This window comes from Cryptomeria japonica, chromosome 6 (assembly GCF_030272615.1).
Source record: "Cryptomeria japonica chromosome 6, Sugi_1.0, whole genome shotgun sequence".
Lineage (NCBI taxonomy): Eukaryota > Viridiplantae > Streptophyta > Pinopsida > Cupressales > Cupressaceae > Cryptomeria > Cryptomeria japonica.
In genome coordinates, this window is record NC_081410.1 from 544,123,518 (window position 1) to 544,142,442 (window position 18,925).

The following is an 18,925-nucleotide window of genomic DNA, read 5'->3' on the forward strand; positions in this document are numbered from 1 at the left end:
CTTTACTGAAACCTTACAATGCTGATGCATCTCATATTCTTGATTGGCAATCCTTACAAGTTCAGGATCTAGGGGTGGTGCTAGTGGAGCCCATCCGAATCCTAGATCAGCGTAGTGTGAAGCTACGTAGCAGAGATTTCACTCAATATAAGGTTCAGTGGGACCAATATTCTGAGGATAGTGCTACTTGGGAGGATGCTGAGACGATTGACCGTCATTTTCCTCATTTGCTTTCTTAGGAAATAACTGCTATTTAATTTTGGATATTTTGAAACAATTATTATTATTTTATGATGCAAAATTGGATAGCCTGTGTGATCTTGGTATTATTATTTGAATTTGAGGTAAGATTGACATTTTGTGAGATATTATGGTTTTGTGAATATTGATGAGTGGCAAGACATCGAGACGATGTCTCTTCCTAGAGGGGAAGGATGTCACGAATTGTTTTATTTAATATTGTACAATTTAAAGATGTAATGTGATTTTGAAATTTAAAATAGATTAGATCATTTATAATCTAGTATGAGGAAATATAGTATGCTTTTTACTCCTGCAAATGATATGAAATTCAATATTCTTTTGGGTTTGTCAATGCTGATAAAATTTTGAGTGCAAGTAATGCAGGATGAGGTGAAGGAGGTCGAAGGCGAGAACATGAATCAGGTAGAATTGCTTTTAACTGAATGACTTCGATGGAAAAGGGAATCTTTCACACACCACATTAGGATTTATATTTGCATCTTGAAAGACGGATGATTTAAATGATCTTATTGAGTGTTTGTTCAAATTGAAATGATGAATTTGGAATGAGTAGTAGATTGATTTAAATAATTATACATGTGCATTGATTGCATGATGTAAGTGGTGATTGAATTGAAATTAAGTTGCATGAGTAATGGTGAAATATTAAGCTTTATGGTTAAAAGAGACAAAATGTGTAGATTATTCGAAAATGAATATCGACCCTAGGTTTTTATGTCCTTCTTGTTTAGATATGTATAATGTATGGAAAAGCGTACTCATAAGTACTTTTGTAAATTGGTCAATAGTATAAAATGTATATGTATATAAGAATTCAATCATATACATATATCAATATCCAATTATAGTAAAATTTGATTTCGACAAGACTTTTGTTTATACATACGTAATAATTTGAGATCAAAAATATATATGCATTATATACATGTGTATATGAAGTCTAATGATAATTCGATCACAGACTTATAGATAAGAGTGTAATTATCAAATATGTAAATAGGTTTGAGGAATTAAAGTATTTTATAAAAATCCATAATATATATATATACATTTATATATTGAATATTTAATTATGCTTAAGTGATTATTTTCTTATTTTATGATCATGACCATTCGAAATAATGTATTTATGAAATAATGTATTTAATCAAAGAAAAGGTTTATCAAAGAATTTGTTTAAAAAAACAAATTTTAATGTTTAATATTAAAAAAGAGTCATTTAATATATAAATATAATATTAAACATATTAATATAAGGTGGCGGGTTGAAAAAGGTGGTCGACCGTTAGAAGCCAAAGGAAGAGTCGCTTTGGTCAATGTGTTAACAGACGACTCCACCCACGGTAGCCGCTTTGGTCGGTTTATTAGTAGAATCCCCTCCATACACGGTGGTCGTTGTCAAAGCCTTTAAACGCAGGTCAAAACGGTGGGAGACAAAGTTGTTTAAGGTAGGCATAGCTTAAGGGAGATACCACCGACTACCACTACCACTATCAAAACATAAATAACGTGTAAAACACATAAGCCACGATATCTGCCTTAATCAACACATATAATCAGAACTTAAATTGAATTAGACTTGGCATGCAACGTGACTCTGTGGTGGATAAGCTGAAGTCGACAGATTCCATGCAGCAATCAAGCTCTAACTGAAACGGTTGGAAGTTTTAAACAATAAGACTCGAACTTGCCACAAAACAAGGATGATATTTAAATCATAGAACTACGTGGAGATTATAGTTACAACCACATGACAATAGAAATAGTGGAACAGTAAATAAGACCCAGAGGATAGCAGGAAACATAGCCAAATATTAGAATAAATAGACGTATACACACACTCATTCTTTCATTCTTTCTCACACGAGATTAGAAGAGCGATAATTTCTTGAAGGGAGGGTTAGAATAGTTTGATAGAGAGGAAGAATAGTTTGATAGAGAGGAAGAATAGTTTGATATAGAGGAAAAATAGTTGGATAATATCGTGGAGATTAAGCGATAGAGAGATAGTTGGATAGAGATAAGAATAGTTGGAGAGAAAGAGAGACTTGTGATCAAGGTGTGGAATCATTTGACAAAGACCGACAAGTTCAAAAGCTTACAATCCACTCTAAGTTTCCAAGAGGTTAGAATCCTTTGTTTATGTTTTATTTTATTTGTTAAATTTGGTATAGAATGTGTAGAAATGGAAGTTTAGATAATAGATATGTACGTCCAAATGGGTATCAATTATTAATATCGTATTTGAAATTCTTTGTAAACCATTGTGGAATAGAAGAAAAGAATTTAGAGAAAAGATGTTGTTAATATCGTATTTTGCACAAAAATAATTAGTTTTAATTCTATTTTTAGAATGTGTTTGCGTACTTTTGGTTACATATGAGATTAATTTCATACATGTTTAACACCTTCTATTGTATGTACTTTATTTTAGATGAAAGAATGATTTTAAGATTATTGCTTATAAACGTTTATCGTTTTCGAAAAAATGAAAGATTGTCTTCGATAGATATATTAGACAAGTAATGATTAGTAAGCAACAAAAATGATATCTCTATTTTTGTTTTAAAGGAAAGATTGTATTCTCAAAAGAATTTGTGTTTGAGGGAATCAAGCTAGGGTTAAGCTTGAGTTGGAAAAATTTACCTTTCGAGACGGGTGCCGAATGTGGATGCTTTAGGGAGAATAGTTGCTTTTTCCAACTATTATTTTGCTATGCATGGCATATACTCGGTTGAGTTATTGTTTGAATTATCCATAGAAAAAGATGGAAATTCCTTATTTATACTCTCTACCACATCCTAGTATGATAGCGAATGCTTGTTTCTTAGATTGAACTAGGAAAAATGAAAATGCATATATTATCTAGGCATGCACCAGATTCCCTTTTGCTTTCGAATTCTTTGGTTAAACCAATTCGTGTAGGGTCGTGTATTCTTGATTGACCAAGAATTTCGGGGAAGCGTAAGCTTCAAGGTTGGGCGGAAAAAGTGCCTGATTCTTGTTCTCGTCTGCATTCAAAAGACAGAAGGAAGCGACTCAGACTAAAGATCGACGGATGCATCTTCTTGTATATTCTTAAGGAAATTTGGAAGCCTAAGTAGGAAATAAGAACTTCTTAGTATTGGATATTGTATTATTCATGTGCATTATTATGATATATTCGATGTTGCTTATATATTGTATAAAATATGCTTAGAGATTGAAATTTTAAGTTTTTTTATGAATAAAGAGTAGTTTAGGGTTAGATCCTAGATTGACCTCTTCACAACTGCTCTCCTATAAATACTTGAGGGGGTCTATTGTGATCTTTATCTTGTGGCAATGCAACAAAATTCTGCCAGTTTGTATGTGCACTCTAAGACTTTGAGCTTAGATGTAAATTAGATTGCTTTCATTAAAAGAGGCAAGTTGTGTTGAGACTTTGTGGTAATTCAAGTTGTTATGTGATGACATTTTCTAGAGTTGATTGTGAGTTTTGTTCTATTATGAAAGAGGGATTTAAATTCAATCTTGCAGACTTTGAGCTGCTAATTCTATTTAGAGTTATATGTTTGGTTTTCAAGTTTGGTCTTACAGACTTTGAGCTACTTATCATATCTGAAACTATTGTGGAAATATAAAGTAGGAAGATATCTTGTAGACTTTGTGCTATGTCTATTTTTAAGACTTGTGCATGTAAGGTGAAGTACATCATGTAGTTAGACTTTGAGCTGCTATATATTGTTCTTAGTTAGTAGAAAATCATCTAAAAAGGTTTATAGGGGAATAGATAGTTGAAGACTTTGAGATTTCTTTCTGTTTTCCCATCCTGAGGAGGTGACGGAGGTCTTTGTGCCTTAATGGAAACTTTGCTTCCCTTTATGTTCCGAAAATCTTACAAAAAAGTCTCATTTCTATATTTGTTGTTATTTATTTCCAATTGCTATTACTTTTCTGTGAAGAGAAAAGAGTATAGTTTTTTTCTTGAAAGAAGAAGAAAGACTATTTTTGATAAAGATAAGTGGGTTTTACATGGACTCGAAACCAAAAGATTTACAATAGCTGGCCATCAACCAAACAAACATGAAACAACAATAAAACATGGTAGCAACCCCGAGCAGTCACGAAAATAAAGGAAGCGTAGACAAACAAGATAAAACAAAAGAGAAAGCTCTCAGTTAAGAGAGAGCACCAAATCCTTGTTCTTTTGGATGGAAATCTTTTTTATTTCCTCCAACTCCTCCATAATGAATCTAGAGGTACCCTTGTTGTTGCTTCTGCTCTTCTGGAACTGGGTCTAGTGGTTTTCTTATCTCCAGCAGCCATATCATCTCCTCCAAGATCTTTCACTAGTTTGCTATGGTAGGATCTATAATCAATAACCATGGCATTAATCTTTTCAAGCCCCTCAATACTATTGTTCATGGCTTCTTTACTTATGTCGACCAGGTTCTTGAGATTTTTCTTAATCTCTACCATGGATTGCTCCACCTTATCAATCCTTTGTTCGTGATTGAATTTCATCACCTCAATGTCCTAGGAGATTTTTTGTGTCATAATCATGAGTTTCTCTGGTTTTTTGGGCCCAAGAATGACTTGCAGCAACAGATTAAGGATTTACAAAAGAAAATGGTGGACATGAATACATAAAAGCAAGAGTACGCAATGAAAGACATATGTCCTTATCTATTTGATAGAAGTGTTCCAATTCCTCCATTTCCTCCACATTTTGTGACACCAAAATTTGACAAATATAAAGGCAAAGGAGATCCTAAGGCACATATAAGAGAATTTTTCATAGCTTGCATTGAGGTACCAAGAGAAGAAATATACTTGATGAGATTGTTCCCACAAAGCTTAGGTGGACAAGCCATGAAATGGTTCTCCCAACTCCCGCCTGGAGTGAAGTCATGGAGTGATCTGGTAGAAGCTTTCATACAACACTTCTCATACAACATTGAAACAAATGTGTCAGTAACTAATTTGTGCAATACAAAACATAAAAAATGGGGAGTCCTTTACTTCATTTTTACAGCAATGGAGAGGTATTGCTAGTCTATGCTCTTGTGATATCCCACAAAAATAAATAGTAGAAATGTTCACTCAGAATGTCAACAAGGATATTGGATATGAACTAAGAAAATCTTGTTTATCTACTTTTAAATAAGTCATAGAAAAGGGATTGGCAATTGAGAAATTCCTTATTGAACAAGGCTTCATTGAGATATTCAAAGAGAATAAAAAGGAATCAAATGGGAAAGACAAATCCCCGCTTTTGGAACAATAATAAGAACATAGTCAATGATGGGGTAGTGGATGCAAATGTTGTAGAACCTAAAATGACTTTCCCTGGAGCAAGTTCATCCGATGTGAACAATCAAGTGAACACACAAAGGCCATCAAAGTGTCGAAGTAAATACACTCCATTGAGAGAGCCAATTGAGACAACATTCAAGAAATTGGTTGAAAACAAGCTCATAACACTACTAGATAATCCACCTTATGTACCAAAAGTAAAACCTGCATGGTGGAATGATGATGAGTATTGTGAATATCACAAAAGCAAAGGACATACAACTGGCGATTGTCACAGATTGAAGGATGTTATACAAGATCTTATCGACAAGGGCAACATAGAAGTTGATGGTCATACCTCCAATGAGAAACATGCGGTGTTTAAGGAACCATTCCCTAAACATGATAAAGGAAAAGCCAAAACAGATAATCAAGCCAATTGTGCTAAGATGTCCTATTATTATGGTTCTACCATTAACCACATTTCAACAAAAAATTATGTTTCTACCATTATTATAAAGGACAAAACTCCTGAAGGTTCTACCCAAAGGAGTAAAGTTGTTTTAAAAGGCATTGGACCATCTTCCTCATCCTCTAAAGATGAAACCTTTGAATGTAATGTCATAACCCATCGAGGTAAAGTCACCTTTCAAGGTGTTCCACCGAAGACCACAGCCTCATCATCTACCAAAAATGAGTATGATCTTCTAGATCAATTAGCGAAGACACCCGCCCTCATTTCCATTCTTGAATTCTTACGTATATCCCCTTCACATAAAGCCATTCTTGATAAAACCTTGAGAGAAACCTCCATACCCACTAATATGAACGTTGACCAATTTCAAGCCATGGTGGGGTACCTTTCTACTCCACATTTCCTTACATTCACAAAAGCAGATGATGTATCCATATGCCAACCACACAATGCACCCCTCTATATTGAGGCTTTTCTCTATAAAAACTGCATCAAACGAGTCTTGATAGACAGAGGAGCAGGTCTGAACATTTGTACATTGAATACTATTAAACAACTAGGATATTCTGAACAAATTGTGAATTCAAAGAGCAAGATCACCATTAAATCATATGATGACGAAGAACTCTCATCCAAGGGAACAGTCACCTTACCTCTAAGAATTGAGCCAATCACGAGGGATGTGGTTTGTCAAGTCCTTGATTTAGATCTCACATACAACATACTTTTGGGACGCCCATGGATTCATGAGATGAGAGCAGTACCATCAACATATCATCAATGTATTAAATTCCCTTACAATGGAGTGGAAGTAACAATAAAAGGTGACCCAAATATGATCATATATTTTAATAACCTATGACCAGGATCATAAATAATAATACCAATTAATAGAGAAGTAACTCCATCATCAACATATGTGGATTGAGAATCATTAAAACCTTCTACATCAAAACAAGTTGAGATTAAAGGAAAATACAAGGACAATGGCATGGGAGAATATACTTTGAATCAAACCATGTATTTAAGATAAATAATGGATTCTCCTAAAGATTATGGATGACCACATCCCTCTAAAAAACTATCCACTATTACTATAAAATGGGATCCAACAATATTCTACAAATAGGGTGAGATGGAAGAAGAAGATCTCCACAAAATGCTTTATAAAGAACCTGAAGAGGAATCTACACAAGATCAAATCAAATCCAAATGTCAAAGGGGGCCCTTCTACAATAAGATATTTTCTCCTTTTCAAAAGAGATGCACCACTTCGTTAGTCCAATTAAGGGATTAGGTCAAAACCCAATAGAGAAACCCTAAAATGAAAAGATAATGAAAGCTAAAAAATAAAAACGCAGTTATACTGAATGCAGATGTGACTTTCGAACACAGATGTAGAAATATAAGACGTAGACGTGATTCGGAGATATGGAACCTGCAAAACAAAATCTGGACATAGATGCGAAAGCAAGAAACACAGACGCACTTTCTTGTCATAAACGTGGAAATATGAGTCACAGATGCGATTTCGGAAAAAAATAGCACTTAAAACAAACAGAAAATTTCAAAATTAGAAAATATCCAACCTAGACCTGATTTTCGATCATAGGCGCAATAACATAATTCATACATGCGATTTCGGGATCTAAGACCTGCAAAAATAAACAAAAAAACACAAACGTGATAAAAGAGATCACATACGCGAAATTAGAACGCAAACGCAAAAATATTAGTCACAGACGCGCAATAAATCAGAGTCGTCGCAAATCCGACCTGCAACTTCACAAAAAAGATAGATCTGCAAACAAAATGTTAAAAATAAAATTATACATAGTAAAATGAGTGCTTATATAATTGTCACTTAAAATGTATAAATATAACTAAGTATTTTATTTGTTATATATTTTAATGATATTGAAACTGTTATATGCTTAGTATATGTAGCCTTTGTTATCTAAGATAGTATAAGGATGTATAGATAAAATTGATTATAAATTGAGACATTTATAAATGCCTACTAAATATATAGATCTTTGGTTCTATCATTTTTATTATATAAGGTGGGGAAGGGTTCCAATCTCTTATAGATCATAAAAGTCTATTAAAACATTAGATACAAATAAAATATAATGAAGAATAAAATATAGGATAGCTACAATGAAAGAAGAGATACTGGAACTACTTCATTATGTTGTACAGGTTGTCCAAAATTTCTCTGTAGCTATCACACATTTTTCTTTTGTCTTTCTTTTATTTGAAGTAATTTAATCACCTTGAGATCCTCAAGGGTGCCATAGATTCATCAAAATGTTCATTTTGACTAGCATTTTCATAATGAATAAACTCCATGCCATCCCTCTTCATATAGATATTATCAAAATCCTTAGACAACATCTCAATTTATTTTGTCTCATCTTCCTCATTTTGATCAAGGTAGCCAAAAAATTTAGGTTCCTCAAAACAACTTTCTTGTCATTCTTTCTCAAACTCTAAAATATGAGAGTTTGAGGTTATATTATTGACCCTACACTCAACCCTACTATCACAACATATAACCCCTTTGTCATACACAACAACCTTAGCAAGTCTAGATGATTTTCTTCCAACACTTTCATACTTCAACAAACTTATTTTAATATTTCAATCTCCTCTAGGTTTGAGGGCATAAATTGTTAGGAATAAGGTGTCTCAAAATTTGAAAATTTCTAACATAATTAATTATTTTTCATATAATTATTTATGTGCGTTTGATTATGTTATTTTGTACACCCCATTTGTTGAAGTTATCTCAAGTCAATGATAGAGTTGTGCATGTCTAGGCACTTTGCATGCAAAGTGAAGTTTGTATACATTCAAGTGCTTTGAATGTTGAGTTATACATGTGTGCAAGGAGGAGTCATGCATATTGTAGATACTAAATATATCCCTCTTATTGGCCCTTATTTTAGATTTTCATTCATTATTTTATTATCAAATCATCCACTAATAATTAATTGCATCCAATTACAATATAATTAATTAATTTATTGCATCTATTTACCCCATATTCTAATTTATCACATCGTCATAATTTTCATTTATCTATTTAATTAAATAATATTTTATTATTTAGTTAAATGTGAATTAATTATCCACTTATAATGGTTGGTGTTTTAATCCTACTTAGGTGCTAAGGTGGTTGCCTATGTGTCATCTTGCTTATGTGGCAAGGTAGGTATGGTGGTGGGTACAATAACTTTCCTATATATGTACCCCTTCCTACACATTTTCACTCACTCATTCTAGACAATCATCTTCATTTGTTTTCTATTGTGTCTCTTTTTTGTTTTGATTTGCCTAGCTTCCTAGTCAAATATTGCATGAAATGAGAGTCTTTTCCTAGTGCAATGGAGATGTGATTATTTTTGCAAGTAAGTTCTTCATGAAGAGTTGGAGTGAGGGTTGCAATTTTGGCTTCATTGTTCAAATTCAACATATATTTGTAAAGTTTGATGAGATCTTTTCAAATATTTGGTATATTTTGATTGATCCTAGTAAACTATTGTGTTTGGACAATATTTGTAAATTTTCACTATTATTTGCAAATACTATGTATTTTGGATATTAGTTACAAAATTTAACCTAAATTGTGTTCAAATATACAAAGTTATCAAATATTTTCAAATATTTACAAGAAATTTATAGTTATTTGGAAACAACCATGTAAGTTTGAACTCCATTTATAGATATGTGAAATTTGAAAAAAATATATATATAAAAAATTCACAAATATTTGTTGGATTTAGAAAAATTTGCAAGTATTTTGGTTTGATCAAAATTTTGGCTCTGCATTTAGGGACCATCCTATAGTATCTCATAAATTTGACTTTGAACTTGTAAAAATTGAGTCAAGTTGGTTGTTTGTAAAGACAATTTACTATGCTATTCACATCAACCTATGTTAATGTAGAGCAAGGGATTTGCTATAATAGATATGATGAGATATCAAGGAGAAAATGACTCTATGCTACCTTAAACCTTACTAGAATTCTTGTGAGCTAGGATGATCAATAAGAAAAAGGAAATCTAACTATACTAAACTATTCTTCTAAAGCAAAAATGCTAAATAACTAAAGCATGCGAGAAGATAAAAAATAAATTCTAATGGAAGTATAAGCTTATAGCAAAAAAAATTTAGCTTGTAACTGGGAAGGTCTTGGTCTTGGATGTTATCATGTTGCAAGGACATTTGCATGACATGCTATTGTCTATATGGATAGAAACTAGAAAACTCCATAAACATCCTAGAAAGATCTTCATGTCCCTTCAATCTACTTGCCACCTACACACATAGATATGTAAAAAATGTTGGGGGTTGTATAGGGGTTTTCCATAGTAAAACCCTCGTTTCGGTGTTCCCAACCTCACAGACAGGCAGATAGATAGATTGATAGAATAATAGATTGTGTGACAAAAAAAAAAAAAAAAAACCCTACTTAATGGAGGACAGCCCCTATTACTAGAGATAAAATTTAAAAATGATTAAATGAAAATAGATAATAATTATATTTAAATATTTGATTAAAATAATATTGTATTGTAATATAATAGATACAAGAGATAAGAGGGATAGAAGAGTGTTACACAACAAAGACCCCTCACTTGAGATGACAATATGGTTGTGCTTAAGAGAAGACTTGGATACTATGATATCATGTAGATTTTGATAGAGCTTCACTATGAATGTGAGAGTAAGAGATCAAATAGTGTGATTATGAAAAATGAGCTCGAGAAAAGATGAGTTTTGTTGCTCAAAATAGGTAGGAATATCCATTCCAAATGTGCCTAAGTGAAGAAAGACATGTCAAAAGAAGCTTGATCTAGAATATACCTATTTGAGTCTAGAATCTTTTTAGAATGTTTGCTCACCACATAGACATCTATGCACTACACTTCGGTTTGACCAAACCAATACCAAAATTGGACAAAGGGCTATTAATGCTTCATCTTTAGAAAATATGATGTTAGAATGATAAAATATCGATCATGAATTTTTTTGTAAGTGTACCAGGATCAATGCAAAAATGGCATAAATACACTGAGTATAATTTGTGAAACTATAGTTAATATGCTAGAAATTGCTATTATTTGGCATGATTTTACTCTTGTTAGCATTTGAATCTGTGAATTTTCAAAGCATTTGCAAGTATTTTGAAACCTATCCTATTCATCTTTCTATTATATTCTTCATAAGGTTAATTTTTTGTTTTATTTTGTAATATTTCCTTCTAGAAACTTGAAAATGACTCTATTTTTGGCATGGGTTTTAAAAAATTTGATATCTCATTGATAATATTTTGGTGCCTAAATTAAAAATCAATGTTTCCTTAAGGTGTATATGTTTTGGTATATTATTCTATTGCTACATTGGTTGTTCCTATGTAATGTGGAACCTTCTTTTGTTTGGCAAAAGGAAAAGTAGAAATATTCTTCAATTTGACACTTCTTTCTTGTCTCTATTCAATGTGGAAATACTCTCTACCCACCTTTGCTCCATTTTCCCTCTTCTTAGCGTGCATCCATAAGAAAGAGAGGCATCTGATGGTGTGAAAAGCATGTAGCAAAGAGGCATAGGTTACTAAACTCACAATATACCTATTTTGGAAAAGAAAGTTGATAATTGAGGAAAGGATGTATGGGTTACTAAACTCATAATATTGGATTTCAAGTAAAATAATCTTAGAGTAGAATTAGTTTTATTAGTTGTGATGGATGGCATGTTGAGTATGTTGAGCATGACAGGTATGACGATATGAGGGACCTTTAAACCCCAAATTTTGCAAAGTTGAACTTTGGGTAGACAAGTCAACAGTTGAAGAAAGGATATGTGGGTGACTAAAGTCATAATATTGGACTTAAAAGAAAATGAACTTAGGGGAAAGATGATCTTGTTGGGGATGATGGTCTGAGAAACCTCGAAACCCCAAAATTTGCAAAGTCACACAAAGAAAAGTGAAATTACATGACATATACCACAAAAGCATGTTATAACAAATTTTACTAAGGATATATGATAAAACACTTTGAATGAATATATTTAGACAATTACTCAATATAGGGGACCCAACAAAATATTTCTCCAACACAAGGTGGATAGGGCCAAATACATTACTTATGGAGCACAATAAAGGGAAATTTAGACACACAAATTTGAGGTGTGAACGAAACCTAGCTATTATCATCATGTGAAGTATTGCATTCTTCTTGTGGACTACTAGAGGTATCCCCCTCAAAATGACATAATATTATCAAGTATTTGCAACATGTTATCTATTATATTGTTCTATTATGAAAGTTGTTTCAATATAGGTCTAATAGTAAAATAGATTACAAGATATAATCTTGTTTACAACATCACAAATTCTAATACAACTCTATCACATCTTTTAAATCTATAATTTATATTTTAAATCTTATTTTTAATCTCTTATTATAATAAATAAACTAATCAATAACAAAATCAAACTTGTAAATATCTCATCCCTCAATAATTATATTAATACTAAATTTTTCATTTACATCTAATTCAATATTAAGTAGATTTGATCATTTCGATTACTTTAAAGAGATGGAAGCATTATAGAATTAAAGAGAGGAATTTTCTTTCCATACAAACATATAGTAGTTTTCAATTTAATGTCACGGAGAGCTACTCGCTACATGGAAAACGTGAAATTCCAATCTTGAAAGGCAAAGGAGAACGAATATTTGCCAATTTTGAATCATTCAAATTCTAGGATGAAGAATAGTATAACTACCAACGAATAGTATTAAACTACATCTAAGTTTCCAACGAATTCAAAAGTCCACAATGAATAATAGTATAAACTACATCTAATTTTCCAAAAGAGTCATAATCGAAGATTGAACTAAGCGGCAAACATTTTGGCCATTCAAAGTCAAGTCTGAAGAACATGACAAACCACATGTAATGTGAGCCAAAACCAACGGATTTCTGAACAATTGATTATCTATCTGGAGTGGTTTAACTGTAAAGGCTGGGAGATCCGATTACTAGATATTACAAGGATGATAATGTTGAAAAATCAAATTTGTGCTTTGATATGCCTGCTTCCAGTTTTTATTTGCTCTGCACAGCAGTCTAATGGCAGCAGCACTAAATTTTCCTTTGCCAACTTTACGCAAAACAACAGCCAGCAGCTCATATACATGGGGGACGCTAACTTTTCTGCTGAATATGGTTATATCAATCTAACGCCAGATTTAAACCCCACTATAAACGTTTCATCTATAAACGAAACGGCTTATCTTCTCCAGTCTATCGGAAGGGTTCTGTACCGCAAGCAGATCACGATGTGGCCGGCGAGTTTCACCACCGCCTTCACCATCTTCGTGAAAAACATCACAGCCGTCAGGAATTTCAATGGCGACGGTATTGCCTTCATCATTGTATCAGAAAACAAAAAAAGCTTTATAGCAAAGAGCAGCGGGGCATTCCTCGGCCTCTTCAACCAGTCCACGGACGGAAACACGACCGGCCAGCTTGCCATCGAATTCGACACATTCCATAATGAATTTGACCCAGTCGACGTCAATCATGTGGGCATCGACATCCAGGGCATCAAATCCAACGCAACTGCTAGTATGGAAGAGCACGGCATGGATATCCAGGCTGCGCGAGCAATACAAGTCCGGGTCGACTACGACGGGTGGGCTAAATCCCTGCAAATCTATGCGCGCTATGCAAACAGTAGTTCGGCCTACGTAAGCCTTCTCAATCGCACGGTGCAGCTCGAAAAAATTGTTCCAAGATTGGCGTACGTGGGATTTTCTGCAACAACCGGGAATTCATTCGAAATACAAAGAATTCTCAACTGGAATTTCAGGTCCGTGGTGTTGCCGGAGTCTTCTCTGAATTTGTCCCCGGTGGGAACACCGCTAGGATCCAACGGCGGGGTCAAAGTCGGCGTTTTGGTGGGCTCAATTATGGTCGGACTGGTTACGGTTGGATTAATAACCTCGTGGTTTGCGGTTAAGAGATTGAAAAGGAAAAACCAGGCTACTATAACTCTTGGCCGAGGAAGCTTCGTCGAAGAGCTGGCAATAATCCATAACGCGCCTCAACGATTCTCGTACAGTCAACTAGCCGCCGCCACCAACAACTTCAGCGAAGCGGAACTTCTAGGAACCGGCGGGTTCGGAAGCGTCTACAGAGGAAACTTCAACGCCGGCGGCAACGAAGACGTGGCGTTGGTGGCGGTGAAGAGAATTTCCGACAGGTCAAAGCAGGGTGAAAGGGAATTCATCTCAGAAATCAACACCATCGGCCGCCTCCGCCACCGGAATCTGGTGCAGCTTCAGGGCTGGTGCCACGAGCGTGACGAGCTTCTTCTGGTTTACGATTGCATGCCCAACGGAAGCTTGGACAAGTTTCTTTACGACAGAACCAGGGACCCGGCCTTAAATTGGTCGCGGCGCCACAGGATTTTGTGCGGCCTGGCCTCGGCTTTGCTGTACCTGCACGAAGAATGGGAGCAGAGAGTCATTCACCGAGACGTGAAGCCCAGCAATGTAATGCTCGACCGGAAATTCAACGCCCGCCTGGGGGACTTTGGTCTGGCCCGGCTTATCGAGCACGACGATCATAATCCGGGCGTGATGACACTGCTGGCGGGTACGCCCGGGTACGTTGCGCCCGAGTGCAGCTACACGGGCAAGGCCACCGCAGAATCAGATGTGTTCAGTTTTGGGATCGTGCTTTTGGAGGTGGCCGCGGGTAGGCGAGTGGTGGAGCGCGAGTCCCGATTGGCTGAACGAAATTTGGTGGACTGGATTTGGGGGCTTTACAGCGAGGAGAGAGTTTTTCAGTGTGTGGATCCCAAATTGGAAGGGCCTGATCATGATGAAGAGCAGATAAAAAGAGTATTGATCTTGGGTTTAGCGTGCTCGCATCCTGATCCACAGTTACGTCCTTCTATCAGACAAGCCATCCAAGTGCTCATGAACCCAGATGAGGAGCTGCCGCAGCTGCCTCTCACCAGGCCCCTGGCGATCTATGTTGCTTTACCAACGGTTCGACCTGCCAGTTCTCAGTTCACCTTGTCTCCAAATACAAGGGGAGATGCCGCATCGTATGGTCTCATGGGCGAGAGTAGCAGGGGATCCATTACGTCTTCCACGCTACATAGTGGTAGATAGAGAGGCACCCATAGGTTGCCAAAATTTTACTGTCTTTTCCTTTGTAGTGTTTGTGTAAAATGTTATCTAATCCTGCACAGCACAGTAAGATCTGGTTGGAAAATAGGAAGAAAACTTGCAAAAACAGTCATTTATTTACAAATGAAAGAAATTACAAAATATAGAACTTCTGTGAACTGTTGACCTTCATTAGCCTACAATAAAACAAGCAACAGCTGCAATTGTTTGTTATACAAAAACACGGATAAAACAGATTGTAGATTGTGTTGCAGATTGCGCTAGCCGTTCGTTTCTGTTGAACATTAGTTTTGTGATTTTCAGTTTGTTAACAAATGTAATGTAGTGGTTAGTGTTTGCATTATTGTAAATATATATGTATATATAATAAACATTTACAGATTTTTCTATTTTATCTGGAATAAAATTAAAATAATTTTGATATTTAATATAATGTTTTTTATTATATTAGCAGGGAGAAGGTCCTGAACCTTAGAACAGCAATGTCTCAAAACAACAACAAAAATTCTGGCTACAGCCAGCCAAACAATACTAATAACAGCCTACCATAAAAAATGATCGAAAATTAACATGTCTCTATAGCTAAACATGCTAACTCTAACACCATCTACCTATCATACTAACAGAGATACTAATCTTTCTAGAATTAAACATAAGAGTAGCAGTCAACATCAAAATATAGTCAGTTTTAAGAGGCACGCAGGCCCAACAAAGCATAAAAACTATAAACTTTATATATCTAGTAATCCACTTAACTAGAGGACTTCCTAGTCATTACTGATCAAATTCCAGTTGCACTAAAGTTCGTTGATCTAGGTCTCCCAAGTGTCCTCCTGTTCCTCATTCTTGCCTTCAGTGCCTTCCACTTTCTTCCCCTCCTTTACCATCTTCCTGGTTTTCTTCTTTATTTTACCCTATCCAAACACCACTCCCATGACTCCCTTGTTCATTACACCATTAGTAATATGACAAAGAGAACTAAAAGCCTCGCACAGGTCATCAAACTTTTTCTTAAAAGATTCATTCCTCTCTTTTAGGTTGAGATAACGCTCTTTGAGCTCCTTTATTTGATCCTCCATATTACTGCTCATCTGTTTGTCTTGCGGCATTTCTTGTGAACAAGGGACTATATCTTCCTCATCCATGCAGTTGAGGGGCAAAGGGCTTTGGTCTGGATTTTTAGAATCCTCCTCCATTTTAGTCTCATCCTCCATTTCTTTTTTAAATTGCTCATCTTGATCCTCTTCTTCAGTCTACAAATCGTCATCCTCCGGATTATCAGTGGATATCTCTTTAGTTTCCCCCAAATTAAAGACATCCTCGAGATTTGCCACCAACTCTTTTGTCTTCGTCATGCTTTTCTTCTCCTTTTCATGGAGTCTAGCCGACCTTCTCTCCCCTGAGCTCCCCACTTTTCTTTCTTTCTACAGAAACTTCTCCTCCTCATTTTCAGAGTCATGTAGGTCTAGGTCAATAGTTATATTCTTCCTTACCGAGTCTTTTTCAGTCTTTTTGACTTTGGCAGGGTTGTTCTTTGGGGTTTCCATTTTTCTTTTATCCAAGTTGATATTAAGAAGGGCTACCTCAAGAGGTTCCATTTCCTGTAACATTGGGGCTTTCCTATCCTTGGATTTAACCGGGAGAGTAGAGTCTAACGAGCAAAGAGGTTTGGATTCAATTAATTCAATCTTGGTTGAGGAACCCTGTTTCTTCTTCTTTTTCTCAACAATGTTAGGGAGGGATAGCAAATGGCTAGAGTTTGGGGAATGGTCAAAACAAAATTTATACATGAGGTAAATTAAGCCTTGATGAATTGGCAGATTAGCCCCATTTTCAATACAAGATTCTAAGGACGAAAATAGAAAAGGCAAATTAACCCTTTCTCCATGCCTAATATGATTTAGAATTGGAAAGTGATACACTAGAATAGTAGTGTAGCGCCCTTCCAAGATAAAATATTTCATAATGAAATAATTAACAATGGGAAAAAATTACACACAATCAAATCCACAAAAAATAAACTAGTATACAAAATGGATTGTGGAAATCTCATAGCTTTAATTGGGTAGGGTTTAGGGAGAGCAGAGCGACCATACCCATTTTCAATAGCAACTGGTCGTTCACCCTATTCGAAGAATTTCTTCATGTAAGCCTTGTAGTACCCATTACTTTGCCTCTCAACTTTTTCCCCTTCATTTTTCAGTCTCGTGACCTCTATGATAAACTCCAGCGACACCACATAAGATATACTTCCCATGGTAACCGTACCATTCTGCCATGAGTTACAGAATCTTGCAAACAAGGCCATGTTCTACCCTTTCATGGCAAGAAAATAAGGGGTTAGACCTACATTATGGAAGAGATCCCAAATTTCTTCATTACTCTGCAACACTTCATAGTTTTTTGGTTCCGTCCTTTTAAGAGGGCCCCCCATATCAGTCTCTTTCCTTGTAGGGCACAGTAAGAAGATACGAAAGTGACTCACAGAGCAGTTTCATTTTTTTGAAATAGCTTTCTTCTTTAAACAATATTTCCTAAAAATGTCCTTTCTGTCTTGATGAGCTTCGTTGTCCACACATTTATTCATAGTAATGTGATATAGAATTATAGTATCATATGCATAGATTAGAATTGATAAATTTGGGGATTACGCAAAGGTATATGAAGCAATGATGGTGGTGAATGATTGTTTGGAATGTTTCTTTTATTCAATTATTTGAGGACAAATAGTAGTAAATGTATAGGTCACCTTCAAAATAGATGAAGTGCTTAATTTCATACATATTGTTTGATTTTTTATTTTATTTTTAGTCAATTGAGGATGAGTTAAGAATAAATGTAAACATAGTGCATTTTTAGTTGGATGATCATTGGGGTTCTCATAAAGAAATGATCATTTTTATAAATTGACCCTTTCATAAAGTCATATATTAAATATTCTTCCAATTAACATCTCAAATAGTAAGTAATCTAACAATATATTTTGTTAAAAAAGGCTTTCAAAGAAAATAAAACAATACATATTGAAATGAGTTCTTAAATTTAATTGTAACATAAAACGCAGAAAAAATATAACTATGCTTTTTTTTGTAATGTTTAATGACAATGAATTTATTATATCCTTAATATATGTAACCTTTTTGATCTAGGGTGATATAGATAAAATTGATTATAACTTGAGCAATTTCAAGATGCAATGAACTTGTAATAGTCAAAGGACATGGGATGTAGTGAAAAACTCAATGTAAATAACTTTGGTTCTATGGTATAGTTTACTAAACTAAAACATTAGCCTACTTAAAACTATAATCACACAAAATGCCATTTATCTATAATTTGAAGGTACAAGAATTAAGATTTAAAATTAAAACAAAAGAAGATTAAAAATTCTTCGATGTAACTAAGACCTTTTAGGTGGGTAGATTAGTTATCTCTAAACTAGTTTTCTACAAAATCTCCTTAAAATATTGCCTACCTTTTTTATAGAAGAACTAGAGCATTTAATTATAAATCCATTAGTCATAAGCTTGTTGTTTATGCCATATTTTTCAATTTCTCCCAATGGTGCTAAACATGTACATATATTGGTAATTTTTTTATCAATATTTGTGTGTCAACAATGTGCAAATTAGATGTAACATAGTAGTACTACATGTGGGAATAGTAGTACTAGATGTATATGGAAGGATA

General features: G+C 34.6%; 1 protein-coding gene across 1 annotated transcript; it reads left to right on the top strand.

The window, feature by feature from the left end:
* The first annotated feature begins 13,804 nt into the window (after positions 1–13,804).
* Positions 13,805–15,217, top strand: LOC131876685 (L-type lectin-domain containing receptor kinase VIII.1-like). Its single transcript, XM_059222141.1, has one exon. The coding sequence runs from the start codon at positions 14,006–14,008 to the stop codon at positions 15,215–15,217; it is 1,212 nt and encodes a 403-aa protein (XP_059078124.1). The 5' UTR covers positions 13,805–14,005.
* Positions 15,218–18,925: the final 3,708 nt, after the last annotated feature.